Here is a 15,449-nt window from a genome sequence, read left to right on the forward strand (position 1 = left end):
GAGAGGGAGAGAGGGAGAGAGGGGGGGGGAGAGAGGGAGAGGGAGAGAGAGAAAGAGAGAGAGAGAGAGAGAGAGAGAGAGAGAGAGAGAGAGAGAGAATAAGCAGAGAGAGAAGGAGACACAGAATCTGCACCAAGCTCCAGGCTCCGCCGAGCTGCCAGCACAGAGCCCGATGTGGGGCTCAAACCCGTGAACCATGAGATCATGACCTGAGCCGAAGCCGGATGCCACCCAGGCACCCCAGGTTGTTGATTTCTAACTCAGCCACCAGTTTTATGAGATGATGTTCTGTTTCTGTTTTTTTAAATTTTTTAACTTTGTTTTTTTGAGAGAGAGAGCAAGCGAGAGCATGCAGGGGGTGGGGGCAGAGAGAGGGAGACACAGACTCTGAAGCGGGCTCCAGGCTCTGAGCTGTCAGCACAGAGCCCAACGTGGGGCCCGAACTCACAAACTGTGAGATCATGACCTGAGTCAAATTTGGACGCTTCACCGACTGAGCCCCCCAGGCGCCCCTACAAGATGATGGTCTTGCTTCTTCACCTCACTCATGCCCTCACCAACAAAACATTTAGCGAGCACCTACTATGTGATCTAAGCTCTGGAAACAGTCTGGGAACAAGCGTCAAGTTCAGGGGCCAAGGAACCAGTCCATGACCTCAAAGGGATCATGAGGAATAATCCCTCGGTGCGTTTAAACCATGTGGGTGTTAGAAGTTCCCCCGCCGAACAGGTATTTTATCATTCTGCAGACCAGGAAAGAAAGGCGCAGAGAGGGGGTGTCGAGAGGTTCAAGGTTCTGACCTGATTCTTTTGGGCAATCTTCTGTCCCCTCTTCCAGCGGAGCACTGGTGTCAGAGCCGGCAGTTCCCGGGCCTGCCCTCTGGTCACATGCTCCCCCAGGCTGTAGGCAGCTTCAAACACGATGGGACTGATGACATCCGGAACTCTCCGCTGAAACAATAAGCAAGCAGACGCGTTAGCCACCCGTTCTGGCTGACACGTGCAGGGTGTTTGAGTTTACGGAGGCCTTCCGCACGGTGGCCTCACGGTCCTCATGGCCGCCCTGGCGAGGGAAGATTTCACCGCTCTCATCTGTGCGATGAGGTAACTGGGCCCCTAGCCAGGAACGTCTCGTCCAAGGTCACCGTGTTACCTGGGGGGCCTCCCCACCCTGCCCTGCACGGAGCTGAATCGTCCTCTCCAGCATTTGGGACCCATCACCTCGCTCGTCTTGCAAGTGCTCGAGTGAGCCGGCCGGGGGGGGGGGGGGCACCTGCAGGCCAACCCTCTGCGCTCGTGGTGTTTCGGGGACCAAAGGCTTTGGTACTGAGCTAAATAGGGCTCTTGTGCTGGGGCAGGAAACCCGATGACATGGAGGGGCCTGTGTCTTCCTGGGGTTCGTTCCCAGGACTGGAAGTCTTACTTCTGGCCTTCGAGATCGAAGGGCCTGAAGACCCGAAGGAACGAGAGGCTGGTGGTCACGACAGGGAAGGAGAAGGAAGGGAAGGAAGCGAACACACAAAGATGCCAGGCGCTGTGCCAGGTGTTTCAGGCAGGGGCGCAACATGCCCACAGCCTGTGAACTTGGCCTTCCTACCCTCCATCACACAGGAAAAGAAGAAACAGAAGATACAAGGATAAGCTCCCAGGCCACAGGCTGAGAAGGGTTTTGAGTCCCATCCATTCAAGCCTGGGGTTCTTGGCCTTTTGGTCACGGCGTCACCATCTCCTGAGGTCTCTGGTCCCCGGAGAGGCAGAGGTCCCCCCATCAGGACCAGCACACCTACAGGAGGTGGCTTCCAGGCACGTACGAGGAGCGGCACGAACGAGCCACATCCCCGCTGCTCTGCACCTGCCACAGCGCGGGGGTGGGGTGGGGGGGGGCAGGGGGGCCGAGTGGCCTGTCTGGGCCGAGAGCCGCCGGGCCCCGGGGCCCGAGCGGAGCCGAACAGCCCTCCACACTCTCCGTGTGAAGTCTAGTGGAATTCAAATAGATCAGAGCTGTGTTCCAAACAGCAGAAAGTCCTCAAGTTCCCAAGAAACGCAGAGCGAGGGGCCCCCACCCCTCCCTGCACCCAGCACCCCTCCCAGGAGGCAGGCCGCTCAGGGTGCGGGTATGCGTCCAGGCCCGGCGTCTGCGGGCAAACCGGACCCTGTGGGGTCCCGCGGGTTGTTCCCTGCGCTTCACACAGGTCTGGGAGGGAGAGCCGTGGGTCTGTCCTCCCCGAGCAGCGCCTGTGACCTGGGCCCCTCCTGACCACGTGTGCACTCCAATCCGCTTTAACACGTAACTGGGCGGCAGCCCGTGGGCGAAGGGGCAGCATCCTCCAGGACGGGGCCGGGGAGCCTCAGGGCCCAGGAGGGTCTGAGATCAAACAAGCTGGAGGAGGGGCAGGGCAGGCGCCAGGTTCAGTGACATTAAAGAGGGTTTTTATTCTGTTTGCTTCTGTTTTTACTGCGACTGCCTCTGGAAACGGGCAAACACTGGGGGACACTGGAGGCCAGAGGAGAAGCTCCTGTGGCCCAGGAAAGGGGGTGGTCCCCACACCAGGGCGCTGTGGGGCAGGGAGCCAGGTGTGGCCCTACTTGTGGCTGCTGTGTGGGGACAGGGACGGGGACAGGGATGGGGTCAGGGACAGGGATGGGCACAATGACGGGGATGGGGACAGGGACAGAGATGGGGTCGCGGACAGGGACTGGGATGGGGACAAAGACAGAGATGGGGACAGGGACGGGCACAGGGATGGGGACAGGGAACATTCATTTTACAAGTAAAGGCTTCAGTGGGGCTTTAAAGGGTGACTATCTTCAGGGTTTAAAAGGAGGGGCACCTGGATGGCTCAGTCGCTTTAGCAGCCAACTTCGGCTCAGGTCACAATCTGACGGTTCATGGGTTCGGGCCCCGAGTCAGATTCTGTGTCTCCCCCTCTCCCTGCCCCTCCCCCAGTCATGCTCGCGCGCGCTCGCTCGCTCGCTCGCTCTCTCTCTCTCTTGAAAATAAACATTAAAAAAACGTTCTCCCACTGCTCTAGGTTCTGACATGATCCTAAAAATCATCTGTTAGGAACATGGGGCAGGGGTGGGGGACTTCCCACACGAGGATGGCTGTAAAGAAACAGCAGGTGGGGACGAGGGGCCTGCCAGCGTGGCCGCAGGGGGGATTCGGGCCGCGGCGAGGTCCCACAGCCAGCAGCGTGGACCCGGTGCTCCGGTGCTGATCGCAGGAACCTGCTGCAAGGACGCAGCTGGGAAAACGGCTCCAGGCCGAGGACAGAACCGCACTGAGCCATGGATGCGGCAGGGGCGGGTGCAGCAGGGGCAGCTGCGGCAGTGTGAACAGAGCCGGCACCCCGGCCTCCCATGAGGTGCTCGTAGGATCTGAGCGCCCAGAAGAGGGGCAGGAAGACTGGGTGGTTCCTGTTCGTTTCTGACAGCTCCCTGCAGCTCAACGCCGGGATCCACGCAGGAATTCCTCAGGACAGAGGAGGCTCCGCCTTCCGGCACAGACTGTGATCACTGAAATTTTACTGCTAGAGGAAAAAAAATCATCACTACAATCTGAAGTTCTAAAGTCGAACACTTATTTGACAGACCAAAAGGCCGAAGATTCTTCCTTTCTACTCTAAAATTCTGCGGGGGTCTCCTGGGTTTGGGAAGGGAAGGAGACCGGGTGGAGACCACTCCTGGGCTGGCGGCAGGGTGTGCGGTGGCTTTGGTTTCACAGGGAATGTCCCGTGCTCACGTGACAGGCACCGGGCGCGTTCGGATGCCAGGCAATGTTCTGCCCAAGGGAGACGGCAGTGAAGGCCTCGGGGGAGACAGGCAAGGAAGGACAAGCTGGAGCAGCACGCACACAACAGAAGGGGCTGTGGGGACACAGGTGAGGGACATCTGATTCGGACAGCGGGCTGGAGCCTTCCCAGACGAGGCGCCCCAGGCTCAGTGGTAAGACAGAAGGACACCTTCCAGACAGCAGAGGGGAGAGGATGTGGGGTGTCCGGACTGCGTGTGATTCGCAAAGGTGGGACCGGCAGGCTAGTGTGCAGGAGTAGGGAGAGAAGGGGCTGAAGCAGAGACCGGATCTCGGGGGGACTCACAGGTTGTGCCGACTTCATGCTGGGAGGAACTGGGAGCGGGAAAGATGATGCCAGAATTGGGAAGCTGTGTCAGAGAAGAATCCCTCTGGTTTCTTGCACTGGTAGGGGTGCAAGATCTTCTGTCAAGATCCCTCTAGCCGGGGCCTGGGAGGCTGATGGGGGTGGGCCTGGGCATAAGCAGGACACGGAGAGGCTGCCACGGGGCTCAGAGGGAAGATCATGAGGGCCTTTGCCAGGACAGGGCACTGGTGACAGAACAAAGGGGGGAAGGGAAGGTGGCTTGGGAGAAGAGGTGGCAGGGCTTGGGGACTGGACATGGGGCAACGTCTCTTCCATCAAGAGTTCTGGATCCCTGGTGCCCAGCGCAGACACGTGCCAGTCGGCACCACGGCACAGGAGGAGAGGGGCGCGGTGGGTGCGGTGGAGACGCACAGAACTTTGTCACAACACAGAATTCCCTTTTCTGTCGCCAGACTCTAACTCCACAAGGAATCTCTCGAATCTCCCCAAGTATTCTGATTTGGGCCCAAAATGTGGTGCTTCTTTTTCCCGTCCACAAAACTGTCCCCCTGTCCCATGTCCAGGGTCAGCCTTCCCTGGACAGACACACCACAGGCCCTTTGCCTATACCATAGCCCATCCACCCTTCTTTCCCGGGATGGGCTTTACCCTCTCCTTTGGACTACACCGCCTTCCTTCCTCGGCTCCCCTCACTTGTAATAAATTCTCCCGGAGCCCCTAGAGAGGGCCGTGGGGCCTGGCAAGGTCTGACAAGAGGGCATGAGGGCCTCAGAGCACGGTGCCTTCCCATGGACTCCCTGCCTTCCCGGGGAGTCCTTCAGGCTCCTCCTTCTAACCCATTTCCTCGCTCTGAAACGAAATAGAAGTAGCTCAGGTGGGAAATCCGGGCCTGTGCCTCCCTGTCCGGGGGCTCCCCCAAGAGCGGCGGCCCCGCCCTGCGGCCGTGGGGCCCAGAGGCGGCTGTCAGAGGCCTCAAAGTCTTTGTCCCCTTTATTTGTAGAACTCTGTACTTCTGACGGCTGCATGGAATTAGACCCCATCTACGTGCCCCCTCCAAGAGGGCTGGGACCACTGTGTGGGGGAGCCCCCCAGGGCGATTTGACTCCATGCCCCACCCCCAGCTCCAAGACGGAAGTGAGTGCACCCCCACCTGCCTCAGGAATTAGAACCCGACCTCTCAGCTGCTCTTTCCCCCAAGAAAGGAAAGGTTTTCCTCTTTCTTAGCGGCCTGGCAGCTGTGAGGGGTCAGCTAAGTGCAAACAGGAAGGGCAGGTCTCACTTTCAAGGTGCAAATAGCACAGAAGGTCAGCAAATGAGCCATTAGCATTAAGACAGATAATTGGTTTCGGAAAAACCCTTTAACTTAAACTTTAAAAAAGTGATTTTTAAAGAGGCCTTGTTTTTTTTTTTCTTTTTCCAGACGCGTGATTTTTCCTGGGGGGGTCCCTTTCCTATATCCTTTCTCCCTACGCTCAGCTCTGTGTCTGCCCAACCTTGCAGGCATGCCCAAGAATGAGAAAGCCCAAAAGGGGAATGGAAAGTGGAATGCTTTTTATGTCTCTGATCATAATGATTAAAATGGCAGTTAAATGTTACAGGCTGTTTAAAACGCTCATTAGCTTGAAGATTCTTTCCTATTAATTTACATATAGTTAGGTTATCTATTTATTTTGAGAGACAGAGAGAACACAAGCAGGGAAGGGCAGAGAACCCCCAGCAGGCTCCGTGCTGTGAGCGCAGGGCCCGGCTCTCAATCTGAGAGTCAGACACTTAACCAACTGAGCCACCCAGGGGCCCTGCCTGTGATTCTTCTAAATGCAAGGTCAAGGTCAAGGTTTCACCTTTCTCATAATAATAGAGTAACACTACAGATCTACCCTCAACACAGATGACAACTAGAAAGGCTGGATCTCACACACACACACACACACACACACACACACACACACACACACACACCTGCTTAAAGGTATTAAGGAACTATGGTGAGAGGCAGGACCTCAGAGCGTAGGGCCCCAACAGGAAGGCAAGGACAGTGAGGGGTCAGGAAGCAGCACAGGGTCGGAAGCAAATAAAGTGACTGTGAAGTGGCGGCTAAGAGGCCGAGTTTCTGAGCTGAGTCATAGGAGTCTGTGAAGATGAACTGAAAGCTAGAGGCTGCCTGGACTCGAGGGCCAGGACCCCAAGGAGGAGGGAAGCATGCGGAGGCTGACGCTGGACAGCACATTCACCCGCGGCTCGGCGGGGCGTGAGATGCGGAGTTCAAGCGGAAGGCGGTGATGAGGGCAAGAGAAGGGGTGCCCGGCTGTAGAGCACACACGGCGGAAGACCAGGGATCTGCGAGGAGGCAACACAAAGTACCCAAACTGAAGCGCGGAGAGCAAGGATAGAACACTCAGAAATGTACGAGGCCACGTGGAAGAAATGGCATCTGTAATGACACACTAATTCCTATAATTACACAAGAACCTCACACAATGCCTAGCACAATATAGTTGAGCAATAAGTGGTGGCAATTTTTTTTTTTAATTTGAGAGAGAGAGAAAGAGAGAGAACACAAGCAGAGGAGGGGCAGAGGGAGAGAGAGAGAGTCTTAAGCAAGCTCCATGCTCAGCATGGAGCACGTCATGGGGCTCGATCCTCCAACCCGGGGACCATGACCTGAGCTGAAATCCAGAGTCGAATCCTCACCCAACTGAGCCACCCAGGTGAGGCATCCCTTTTATTTGTAGCTACTATTTTTTAAAATGTTTTATTTATTTTTAAGAGTGAGCTGGCAAGGAGGGGAGAGCAGAGAGAGAGAGAGAGAGGGGGACAGAAGATCAGAAGCAGGCTCCGATACGGGGCTCAAACTCATGAACTGTGAGATCATGACCTGAGCCGAAGTTGGATGTTTAGCCAACTGGATGAGTCACCCAGGTACCCCTGTGGCCACTATTTTTATCATGATTTTTAAATGGCAACTTCAAAAATAAGTTTAAAAAACCACTCTATTACAAAATGAGTTCTTATTACAAACTCCACATGTGGCCAGAACAGATTTCCCATTTTATGAGAGAATAAACTGAGGCCAAGTATTTTATTTAGAGTTCTATAAATTTTTAAAAATGTAAATTAAAGCTGAAGGGAAAAGTTCTAGAAAAAAATGTTACACAAAACTTGATGCAAAGCACACGTGACCACAGAATCTCATGAGACGAGATCCAGTCCGGGAGGAGACGAAGCCTCACCTATGCGGGGAAGGGGCAGCTGTGAACACGCACCAGACAAAGCTCAGGAAAACAGCTGAATCCAACCAACTCCAATAATGCTTTCAGAGGAGCAGGAAGAAGTGGCGAGCAAATCAGTACATCTTTTTTCTGAAGGTTTCTCAGTGAGATCGGCGATTGAACGAGGGCAGCGTATTACCGTACGCGTGGTATCTCACGGAAACAGGCGCGTGAGCAGTCTGGGGCCGGGTCTGCGGGCATCCGTGCGCAGGACGCCACCAGTGACCCTCAGTGGACGTACCTGCATACATTATCTATGAAAATCACATACCCGGCGCTTTTTCCTTGTCAAAGACAAAGTAACGTCTAGCTGGGTATCTGGAAAGTGGTTTGCTCGTGTTTGGGACTTTCTGTGTGTGTGTGTGTGCGGGGAGGGGGGGTGCTGCTTATCCAGCTGATTTGCATGTTCTGTGATTTTTGTTTTTTCTCTGTATCCATTCCAAAATATGCGAGTGGGGGATTAGAACTTCAGACAATTTGGAATTAATGTTTTAAGAGCATCTCAGCCTTGTAGAACATTCTTTGTGAAGAGACATGTTGATTACATCATAGATATTTACACACATCATTTGGCAGCTAAGTGAAAACCGATGAAACTGGCCCAGCGTAGAGTACCCAGCCTGTGTGTCCTCCAGGGGAGACCAAACTTTGGCCTCTAATCGACTGCCCTGCCCTTCGTCTCTTCATTCTCTCTTCCCGTCTCCTATCCCCAGGCCCCACAGTGGCTTGTAAAAGCATTTGTAGGTGAGTAAGAAACTAACACAAAAGAAAAAGTTAAAAACGTAACCCATGAAAGAAAGCATAAAGAAGGTCAGCATAGCTGACCCTGGTAGGGTGTTTTTCCCTTGGGGGGTGCAAGTGAGTGGGGAGCAGAGAGAGAGAGAAGTGGGGTTCACTCGAAGTGGGGCTCGAGCTCACAACCCAGGAGATCATGACCTGGACCAAAGTCAGATGTTGAACCGTGGAGCCACCCAGGCAGCCCGGGTTTCCTGCCCCACCACCATCAGTCCTGCAGCCACCTGGTGGGGTCTCTGCCTGTTAGGTGACAGTCACACTGGGACAAGGGGCAGGGTCGCTCTCCTCTCTCTGCATCTGGAGCTGGGAAAGAGCCTCGTGAGGACGGGGTGCACACAAGCCAGGCCCGCCTATGCACATCCCACTGCCAACACCTGTGCCCCCGTCACCCAGTCCCCGTGGCTGCGGCGCCCTCCTCCCCACGGCAAGGGTCCCATCCTTCGAGGCCCAGCTCAAAGCTGCTCCTCCGGGACACCTTCCTGGAGGATGCCAGCCCTCCGGCCATGCCCCCTGAGCCCGTGTCCTCTTGACCCAATCTGGCACTTGATTGTTTTCTGTCTCCTACTGCTGTCTTTCCTCAATTTTAAGGACTTTCCCTCACCTCCAATTCAGAGTTTCTGAAGCTGGGGCGCATCTTAGCATGGACTCTTACATTTTATCGTGAGATGTTTCCGCTCCTCCACTCCTGCCCAAGTAGCCGTCGTTATGCTGTTAGCAAGGTCAGAAGTGGGGAAGCAGCGCTGGCTCTGGGAGGAGCTCTGGGTAGGGTGGGGGGCCGATGACAGCTCTGCCATGAGTTCGTGCTGTCTCGTCTTACAAGGTGGTGTGGGGATGGGCCAGGGATGACAGGTGGGTACGGCGAGGGGTGGAGGGGAGAGTGGACACGGTGGCTGGCCCTCCCCAGGAGCTTCAGTGGGGCTGCCACGTGGCTGCACTGGGCACCGTGTTAGGGAAGCAGAGAGGAGGCGGGCGGGAGGGCGGGAGCCAGGGCGGTCCTGATGCCAGGGGAAGGTGCGGCCCAGGAACTGTGGGGATCTGACGGACAGGAGCTGCTTTGGCCCCAGAGTCAGGTTTGAGTGGGAGCATCAAGAGTTGGTGGAGGGAAACCTCTGGAGGAAAAGCTAGAAATTCAGCAGGCTGACGGGGGATGGGAAAGAGGTCTGTCTCATCAGCTGGGGAGAGACGCTGGAGGTCTATAGACCACTGCACGCCTGAGGAACGGAGGCTTCGGACAAGACGAACAGCAAGGACGTTAACACAAGACGTCCCAGGTCCGAGGGAGTGCCAGCTCCCTCTCCTACAGACTTCGCGACACTGGTTACTTCCTCTCTCTGAACCTGTTTTCACAGATGCAGAAGTGGGTGACACAGTCAACCGTGCAGGGCTGTCGTGAAGGCCGGAGCCCATACACGCCGAGCACCGTGGAGAGCTCCCGGTACTCCGATAAAGCCAGGGGCACCTGCACAATCTCACCTCCATCACCGTGGAAGCCACCTGAGAAGTGGCTGTGGGGTAAGATCACAGGGGGAGGGGCAGGGAGGGCTGCAGATCAGGAGGGGAAAGCAGGCTAGAACGAGGCTGCAGGGCCTCAGAACCACGTGAAGGCCTTTTATCCAATTCTGTGGGCAACGGGGACGGTCACCAACGTATTAGGCCAGTCTACGGGTAAGAACTGCGGAGCGATCTAAAGGACGGACTGAGGAAGGAGAGGGGACAGGACCTTTGCAGGGCTGGCGCGCTCATCCCCAGCTGCATCTGGGCCGCCACAGCTCACGGCTAGCTCTTACACGGAGATGTCCTCGGTTGAATGGGAGCCACGTTATAAAATGCGTTTTAGGCCCCCATGCCTCCTCACTGGCAGTGAGGGACCGCCGTGGGGTATAAACGGGGAGACTCCCTGACACCAGGTGGGACGATCTGGTGTGCACTCCATGACCCAGAGCTCCCCCGTGGGATCAGGCTGAGGCTGGTCTCCAGCTGGGATGCTGGGACCAAGCCTTGCTCAGCTCTCTCCCCTGCCCGCTCCCGCTCCCGCTCCTGCTCCCCTCCTGGCCCTTTCCTGAGAGCATCCCATCAATAAAGTCAATAAAGTCTGTGCAAGTGCAAGTCGAGCTCCAGCTCTGCATCCAAGGAAGCCGATCTCACACAGTAACTCAGTGTTACAAAGAGGGGAGGCGGCAGACATACTTCTGTGTATAGACACACGGCACATAAAATATGAGAGTCCCTGCTTGCTCCCCCCCATCCTACTCTCGGGCATACCAAGGGGAACCCCTGTGTCCCCGGGAAACCTTCACGAAAGAGATGAAAACACGGAGGGCCAAAAGGTGAAGAGATTCACCGAGCTCACAGGGCCAGCACCCTTCCTCCTTCCGCACCCCTGGATTCTGTGAAGGAGTGAATGCAGCAGGGTTGGGGGGCACCTTTGGCCAGGGAATCTTTGAGCCTGGTGTGGAGGAACGCCGTCTACAGCGCTGGGGGTCCTCGGCTCCCAGCCTCTTACTGTCGTGGGCAGGGACACGTGGCAGACAAGGCAGCATTGTAAGAGCTGTGAATGGTCTCAAAAGGGACCCAGTTGACCCCACAGACTCCCAGAAGCTGCCACTCCACCGGTGGCCAAGTCCTCCTGTCCGGCTCCGGCGCACGCGCAGCACTGGCCTGTGATGTAGTAACTCACTGCCCTCTGACTGCCAAACCTGCGGCTCGAAGTAACAGGAGGGGCAGAAGCCAGACTCTATTTTAATGATTAGAGTGATGCTGTGAGATCTTTATGATAAAAAGGGAGGTGCTTATACTTGGGTCTGGTAGAGCTAACAACAACAACAGAAATCGCTCTTTTAAAGTATCACGTCCAAAAGTATTCTGCGCCCTTGTGTTAAGCCACGTCCACCACTCAACCTGGACTAGTACCGGGCCACGCGGTTTCCAGTCCGGCCGCCGCACGTGCCCGGAGGGTCTCATCCACAGCGACACCACTGGTGCCTGACTGGAGGCCTGTGAGCAGCGGGGTCCCCCTCAGGCCACCTCCTACCAGCTCACACCCACAGCCTTCTTCAGAGGCGGTCCCTGGCTGCGGGGGCGGGGAGCCGCTCCTCCAGGTGAGGCTCGGTGACAGGCGGAGTTCTAAGGTAACCCCCCCCCCCCATGGCTCGTGCTCTGCAGAACCCCCTTCCCGCTGGAGTCCAGGAAGGCCTGTAGCTATGACACACGGTCACCGCCCACGATAATGTCGCATTGTATGGCAATGGTGAAAGGATTTTGCAGATGTAGGTAAGGTCTCAAATTCGTTGGATTTGAGTTGATCAACAGGGAGGTCATGTGGGTGGGGCCACTCAGGTTCTCTGTGAGCTAAGCGACTGCACTCAGGAGTCTCTCTTCCCGCCCATCTTGAAGAAGCCAGTCCCCGTGGTTCTATGCTGCAAAGAAGCAAAGTCTGCCACCAGCCACGTGGCCACCAACTGCGTGGGCCTGGAAAGAGACACACGTCTCAGACAGCCTGGCTGACAGCCTGGATTGTCACTCTGAGGTCCTGCGGAGGGGAACAGGCAGGCCGTGGCCAGGCCCCTGACCCACAGACACTGTGAGAAGGCAGATGTGCGCTAGATCTGTCACTGTTTATGTATCATAGAAAACTGAAATGTGCCCCACTGCCCCGGCCGGCCTGCCGGCCTCTGGCTGCCCACGCTCTGTGGTGTGATGGCCTCCTGGGCTCCTCCAGGTACCGCATCCTCACCCTGCCTGACTCGCCCCTGCTCCGTTCTGAGAGCCCTCCCCCCGTCAATCCGGCGCAAGTCCTCACCCCAGGTTCTGCTCGTGGGGAAGCAGATGTGAGAGACCACGCGATGACTGCCTCTAGCTATGACACACGTCACTGTGTCACCGAATCTGTTGGCTGAAACGCCCCTACAGACATGAGGGAAGCCAGGGAGGGTGGCCCAGAGCTCATGGCTGACTCAACACAAACAGGTCCAGGACAGCAGTGAGTGTGCGGGGCTCCGCACCGGCTACGCTGGTGACCGTTACACACTCCCTGACTTTCACCTTGGGGCGGTACTGCGCCCTTCTAGTATTTGCCCTCGGAAACAACAGAAGGAGCCCTCCACGAGGAAGCCTTAGGGCTTGGGGGGGATTAAAGATGCAGCCCCAGTCTTCCTCAGGGCAAACCTTTCCTTTCCTTTCTTTCTGAGAGGTGCTCACAAAGCACCTTTGTCTCTAGTGCACATGACACCAAGTTTTCCAAAGCGCAGAGGGGCAAGAAAGGGACAAAACTGAAGAACTGGGGCTTGGAGTAGCCACAAAAGTAACCATGAGCTCCGCACCCCTGAAGAGGTATGATGCACATCCTGTGAACCACAGAACTGCTGGTCCGTCTTGTCACCAAAGTTACATCTTAACCCAGAGGTTCTCAACCTACAAGAGAATTCAGGGGTCTGTGAACTGGGAGGGAAAGGAGAACATTCCATCTTTGTTTTTATTAACTTCTCACTGAAACTTAGCATTTTGTTATAAACGTAGGCGGCAAACCACTGAAGTATTAGAAAGACTTAGGACACTGACATCAATAGAAACCTGAGCTATTTTCAGGCTATACTGCAGTCACAGAGTCCCTGAAATATTGTAGATGTTCACCGATACTGCAAATAATGTCCGACTGCATTCCTCAATGCATAAACTAAAAGCAGGTATGTGACTATATCATAACTGAGGGTTTCCCTTTTAAAGCTTTGATAGCCAAATTTCAGTATGAATCTACAGAGTTTAAAAAGTTGTAGGTCTTTGGGGTCCCTGGGTGGCTCGGTTGGTTAAGCATCCAAATTCTTGATTTTGGTTCAGGTCACAATCTCATGGTTCATGAGTTTGAGCCCCATGTCAGGCTCCATGCTGACAGAGTGGAGTGTGCTTGAGATTCTCCCTCTCTCTCTCTCTCTCTCTCTCTGCCCCTCCCCTGCTCTCTTTCTCAAAATAAATAAATTGAAAAAATGTTAAGTTCTATGTATTTGTATGCACTTAAAAACATTATTCTTTTTTTAATATAGTTTACTGTCAAATTGTTTTCCATATAACACCCAGTGCTCCTTCCCCCCAAGTGCCCTCCTCCATGCCCATCATCCCCCCTTCCCCCCTCAACCTCCCTCTTCAGCCCTCAGTTCTTTTTCAGTAGTCAAGAGTCTCCCATGATTTGCGTCCCTCTCTCTCGCCAACTCTCTTTCCCCTTCCCCTCCCTATGGTCCTCTGTTAGGTTTCTCCTCTTAGACCTATAAAAACTATGAATAGAACTCCCCTATGACCCAGCAATAGCACTGCTAGGGATCTACCCAAGGGATACAGAAGTGCTGATGCATCGGAGCACATGGACCCCAGTGTTCAAAACATTATTCTTTACATCTTCTCCCAAGTGCCAAAGGGGCCGGTGTACAAAAATGGTCAAGAACTCTGGTCTTACTGGTAAACGATACAGTGAGAGACCATCTTCCGGTTTCTGAAATGCTTCCAAATATGCTTCAAAACTACAGAAAGAAGCGTTATGTTGTTTCAGTCTTCACAGGTTATATGAACTCCCTGGTTTCAGCAGTTAAAAAATATACTGTCCGTCAGATTTTATGACAGGTTCAAGGCCTGGGCTCCGAATCACACCGGGTCCCTGCGGGTTTTAAGAATTTGGTCCTGGACAGAGATTTCGCGCCGGAGTAGAGCAAATGTGCTTCGACGCTGCGAATTACATGAACGCATCTGCTTCTCCTTGTGAGCCCAGAGGAGGGGAAGGAGAGAGAGTGGCTTCCCTGGGCTACACGTCGTGTTCGCCGCGTTTACAAAAGGAGTCCTGACCCTCCCAGGGCAGGCCCGCTGCTTCACGGTCCCCGAGAGGGGGTCTAGAGAGCTGAGAAGCTTGCCCTGGACCTTGGTGGGTGTGAAAACCCTGAACCGTGACCAACAGGAAGGAGGGGGTCCACACGCCGACCTCACAAGACTTCCAAGTTACTCAAACCACAGCCGGCCTGGCTACTCAGCTGAGGGCGAACCGAACCAGCACGATTTCTTCGAATGACTGCAGCTTAGCAAGTGGAGGAAGTAGCTCCCCCTCGAGCCTGTAATAAAACAAGGTCATCAAAATTCCAGTGAATTTCATCCAAACTTATTCACGCTTTCGGCTACTCCAGTCTCTTTCTTGCCACCAGCGGCTGCCGTGTTGCTGGATCCAATGGACGGCCCCTCTCTCTTCTCGTCTTTCTTGACCCCCATGGGCGCTCTTTGTAGTTGGGTCTCTTCTTCCTGAAGCTCATCCTTCCCTGACTCACCCGGGGGAGGGCCCACTTCTCGTGTCTCCTTATTTCTTGTCCTCCTGACATGACACCCAAAGCAACACTTGGCATTTACTGGGTAACGGACTCCCCACCTCCCACAGGAGACAAACTTCGGGAGTTCTCATGCTGTTCATCCCAGTGCGTGGGACAGAGCGGACGCTCAACAAACGTTTGCCGCAGTGCAGAAGTACAGAAACGGACACTCGTACAAAAAAGGTGGCCGTGGTGAATTTGAGATCGCCCTTCCTAAGAAAGTCCACTCTATCCACTAGAGCGGTCCTGCCCCCACAGCTCCTGTGCACCAGTGCGCATTATTAGCTGTATTTCTTTGCTCCGCCATCGCTCTCTCTCTGTGTTTATACATCTCACACCTCTTTACTGTCTTGTTTTCAAACTTCTCTCCTTCTTAACCTTGCTATTCTCAACATCTGTAAGTTCAAAAGAAGCATGTCACACCTATCCACAAAACCTTATTAAACCACTTAATAAATACCATTTATTACACCTCGTAGTTAGCGGTGTTGGGTTTACTGGATACTGTGGGGCACTAACCCAGTAACAAAAGAAAACAGACACTGGCTTCTTACTTCTGGGGGGAGGGCTGGAACCCTGGTAAAGGGACACTCTGAGTGAGCACTCCTTTAGTTTTCGTCCCTTCAGCGTTGGGGTCTGTCACATTTGAAGTTCAACTACATCCATCAATCACTGATACCTGAGACTGAGCCATTTGCTTCTATGGCTCACCTGGCATAACCTTTCCATAGGTATTATTTTTCCTCAAATAGCGGAACTCAGGTTTCGACAAATTAAGCCTGTGTACGTATCATTTATTTGTGTCATCCTCAGAAGATCAGAAGAATTAATATTGTTAAACTGTCCATACTATCCAAAGCAATCTACAGGTTCAATGCAATCCCTATCAAAATTGCAATGGCATTTTTTCATTGAAAGATAAAGAACAATCC

General features: G+C 54.3%; 1 protein-coding gene across 1 annotated transcript in view; it reads right to left on the reverse strand.

Annotated features, from left to right (window-relative positions):
* The window catches only part of ITGA9 (integrin subunit alpha 9), a gene marked incomplete at its 5' end in the record, with an annotated part of 310,114 nt that overhangs the window by 146,950 nt on the left and 147,715 nt on the right, over positions 1-15,449 (reverse strand). The window contains one exon of the mRNA XM_029938793.1: positions 802-951. Coding sequence (XP_029794653.1) covers positions 802-951 — 150 coding nt within the window. The remainder of the gene's footprint in view (positions 1-801; positions 952-15,449) is intronic.

Source organism: Suricata suricatta, chromosome 5 (genome assembly GCF_006229205.1).
Source record: "Suricata suricatta isolate VVHF042 chromosome 5, meerkat_22Aug2017_6uvM2_HiC, whole genome shotgun sequence".
Classification (NCBI taxonomy): Eukaryota; Metazoa; Chordata; class Mammalia; order Carnivora; family Herpestidae; genus Suricata; species Suricata suricatta.